Source organism: Frankliniella occidentalis, unplaced genomic scaffold (assembly GCF_000697945.3).
Source record: "Frankliniella occidentalis isolate FOCC.00 unplaced genomic scaffold, Focc_3.1 Scaffold203, whole genome shotgun sequence".
Taxonomy (NCBI): Eukaryota; Metazoa; Arthropoda; class Insecta; order Thysanoptera; family Thripidae; genus Frankliniella; species Frankliniella occidentalis.
Window position 1 is genome coordinate 254,450 of NW_026267329.1, and position 3,189 is coordinate 257,638.

Sequence of the window (3,189 nt, forward strand, 5' to 3'; positions counted from 1 at the left end):
GCTCACCCGGCCGGAGTGTGCGAGAGAGAAGTCAGGTACGAGCCCGTCCCGCGCAAGCTGAGTCTGGGCTTCCCACCTACCTACCTGCACGGCGGCCCCGACTGAAGGTAGTGTGAACAGGCCCTACAGTTGGCCCCGACTAGGGCGTTAATCCCCTAACCTGTCGAGATTCTGGACCCACGAGCAGAACCCTCGTGCCGCCACCTTCTCTCCCTCCACCGTGCCCAGGTGGGAGAACAGGTGGTCGTGGTGGTGATGGCGGCGGCGACGCCGGCTGGCCTGCTGGCGCGACGGTGATGACCATACCCGGTGGCGTGGGCTGGCGGGGTGGCGCAGCCTATGGGAGTGGGCTGGCCTGGCGAGCTGGCGTGGCTTGACGGGGTGGTGTCAATTTCAATAAATATTTGCAACTTACACACTTGTGTCATTGCCCCTTATATGCACCCTCCAATTACAAAGTACTTGAGAATATTCATTTCCTACATTCTGGACAAAAAGTCATTTTAACATCACATGAAATCATTTTGATGTCAAATTGTAGTCACAATGACAGTCAGAAATGACATCATTTCCAATTAGATTTTTTTGACATTTGGTTAACTTGTTTTTCTTTGAAAGGGAAAGGACGATCAGTATATTAATAACGAAACTTGTTTATTTGAAAACTCCATACTGCATACTAGAATACTCCTTCCTGTACATGAAAGCATTGAGTCCATGCTTTCGAAAAAACTCAATATACAAAATAAGTAAGTGTAAAGATGCCATTTTCCCATGAAATAATCCTCGAGCCATCATCAATATAGTGCAGACTAGATATCTTGTCAGTAACATTCAGTAACAAAACCAAGAGAACATTTTCATACAATACAACGCTTCGGTTGCAAGACATCAGTATTTAACAAGATTGTACAAATACTCAATCACCAGCTATGGATTTTCAAACATTTACTGATCTCAGATCTACCTACAGCATTATTTGACTTGTCGCACACAAGCGGAAAGAACAGTACCAAACAGGATGTTTTTGGCTCACATTATTCTACTATTTAGTGTTTAAACACAAATTTACAAAAATGCAATCAGGTTAAAATTACCTTGTAAGATTCTCTTTGATAAGATTGATTTAAATTACTGAGGCAATCTTGTCTGAACACTAATTATGTTAAAAGTACCACTGTATATAGTTTATTATTTATAAGAAACTCAGCTTACATGTAGGATTACAGAACACTTTCAAAACAACTATTTCTTAGGTAGATATATTTATAAAAAATGACAAAAAAACTCTTTTTCAGACACACTATAACTTGCTAAAATTTCAATTGAAAGCAACATTACTAAGCATAGCATTTCAAGGTAATTGTTGGACCATCAACTTATGACTTTGCTGTCTGGTTTTTCAAAGCTTTTTCTTTGCATGCTTTACTCCCCTTATGCCTGCTGCTATTGACACTTACATTGGCTCCACAATTACTGCATTCATAACGCTGACCAGTACTGATCTTTTTAGTGCAGCAAAGACTGTCAACTCTCTTTAAAATGCTCCTATCTGTTGAATATTTACTGTGTTCTTGTTGGATGTGAGTCAAAGGGTTTCTCTTCTTACAGGGCTCTGGTAGGTTTTGAAACACCCCTCCTGCTGCACAGGGCATGCCACACGTTCTTTTTTCACAGTCACAGTGTAGTGTTCTTGGAAGAAGTAGTACCTGATGCCTCAATAGATAAAGGTACTGGTCTCTGAAAATTCTCAGAATTCACAGCAATAATTGATGTTAACAATCTGTCTTTGAGAGGTTAGGTTGACCCCACTAGCAAAGACAAAAGAAACGTCTTCTACACCTTACACCACACTGAAAATTACACCCACACCTCGGCCAGAACAAGACTCACCATATTTCACACCTAGCCTCTGCGTTCGGCGAAGAAAATCATTGAATTTCAGCGTGCCTACACGGACTCGGTTCGAGCGGCTTGCACAAACCTCGTAGGCTCTCGGGTACTCTCGGGCCCCGGGCGGCCCGGGGCCGTTAAGTCTGCCTGACAGCCGGCCCTCCTCGACACGTACAATTACCGCGACGAAATTCGTTACCAAGGATTACGATATTTTGACGCATTTCACACGTCTCTCAACGCCTAAACACCTCCCACCCAAAACATGGCCAAATCAACACAAACAACAACTTTGGGGCGAACAGGAAATAGATTCATTCCACAGCTAGTATGCGCGCACAATTTAAAACACTTAAACAACACAACACTACTTAAAGTTATATTTGAATGAAACTGTACACACTGTTACACGGAAAAACGTTTCAAGAGTTTTAAAAATAGAGGAAAGCTTAAGTTAACGATCTTCTTATTTTTATTTTTTGTTAAAAAAAGTTTTGTTGCAAGGTTTTGATTCTTTCTTTTTTTTAAAGTTACCGTCTTTGTTTGGTGGGAAGAATTGGGAAGCCCTTTGTTCTGGTTCTGGTGGCTCACTTCGAGCGACGAGAAGAGGCCAGTTCTCTCGTATTCTTTTCGTCTGTGAAGTCTGTGTTTTTTTTTTGTGTGTTTTTTTTTTTTTTTGAAAACATGGAGAAGATGCTTTTGAACAGGTACCATTGTTTGTTTTGTTTTTCCACAATTTGAGCTTTACCTTTTCACTACTGTAAACTTCTTTGTCTTCCAGGTTGAATGGAGAGATGAAGAAAATTAATGAAGGACTGCCACAAGGAGTTGTTAGGTAAAGGGTTATCTCTACTTCCATTGAATTTTACCTTATTCCCTTTTGTTATTTAATTTTAACAGCCACTAATTTTAGCTTTTCTCGTCAGCCTTGCCCCTGTGGAAGGGGAAAACGGCCCGAATTTAATGAATTGGAGAGGTGCAATTGAAGGACCAGTTGGGTCAAGTTATGAGGGAGGACTATTTAACCTTGATATTATAATACCAGATGATTACCCTCTCTCACCTCCAAAAGTAAGTGAATGTGCACTTGTAAAAACAGCTGTCTCCTGATTACATTCTGCATGTTGTAATTTCATTTTTATTTGAAATCAAGGGAAATGTTTCTACTCTCTAACAACCCTTTTCCTGTTAACAGGTGACAATGCTTACAAAAATTTATCATCCCAATATTAGTAGCTCCGGGTACATATGTATCAGCATTCTGAAGAGAAGGTCTGATGATGGACAGTGGGTGTC

The 3,189-nt window shown here is 40.9% G+C and overlaps 1 protein-coding gene across 1 annotated transcript in view; it reads left to right on the forward strand.

The window, feature by feature from the left end:
- The first annotated feature begins 2,577 nt into the window (after positions 1-2,577).
- LOC113214153 (ubiquitin-conjugating enzyme E2 T-like) overlaps positions 2,578-3,189 on the forward strand; it is an 8,941-nt gene continuing 8,329 nt past the window's right edge. The window contains exons 1-4 of the mRNA XM_052272385.1: positions 2,578-2,600; positions 2,675-2,728; positions 2,820-2,964; positions 3,089-3,180. Of these exons, the coding sequence (XP_052128345.1) occupies positions 2,578-2,600; positions 2,675-2,728; positions 2,820-2,964; positions 3,089-3,180 (314 nt within the window). The remainder of the gene's footprint in view (positions 2,601-2,674; positions 2,729-2,819; positions 2,965-3,088; positions 3,181-3,189) is intronic.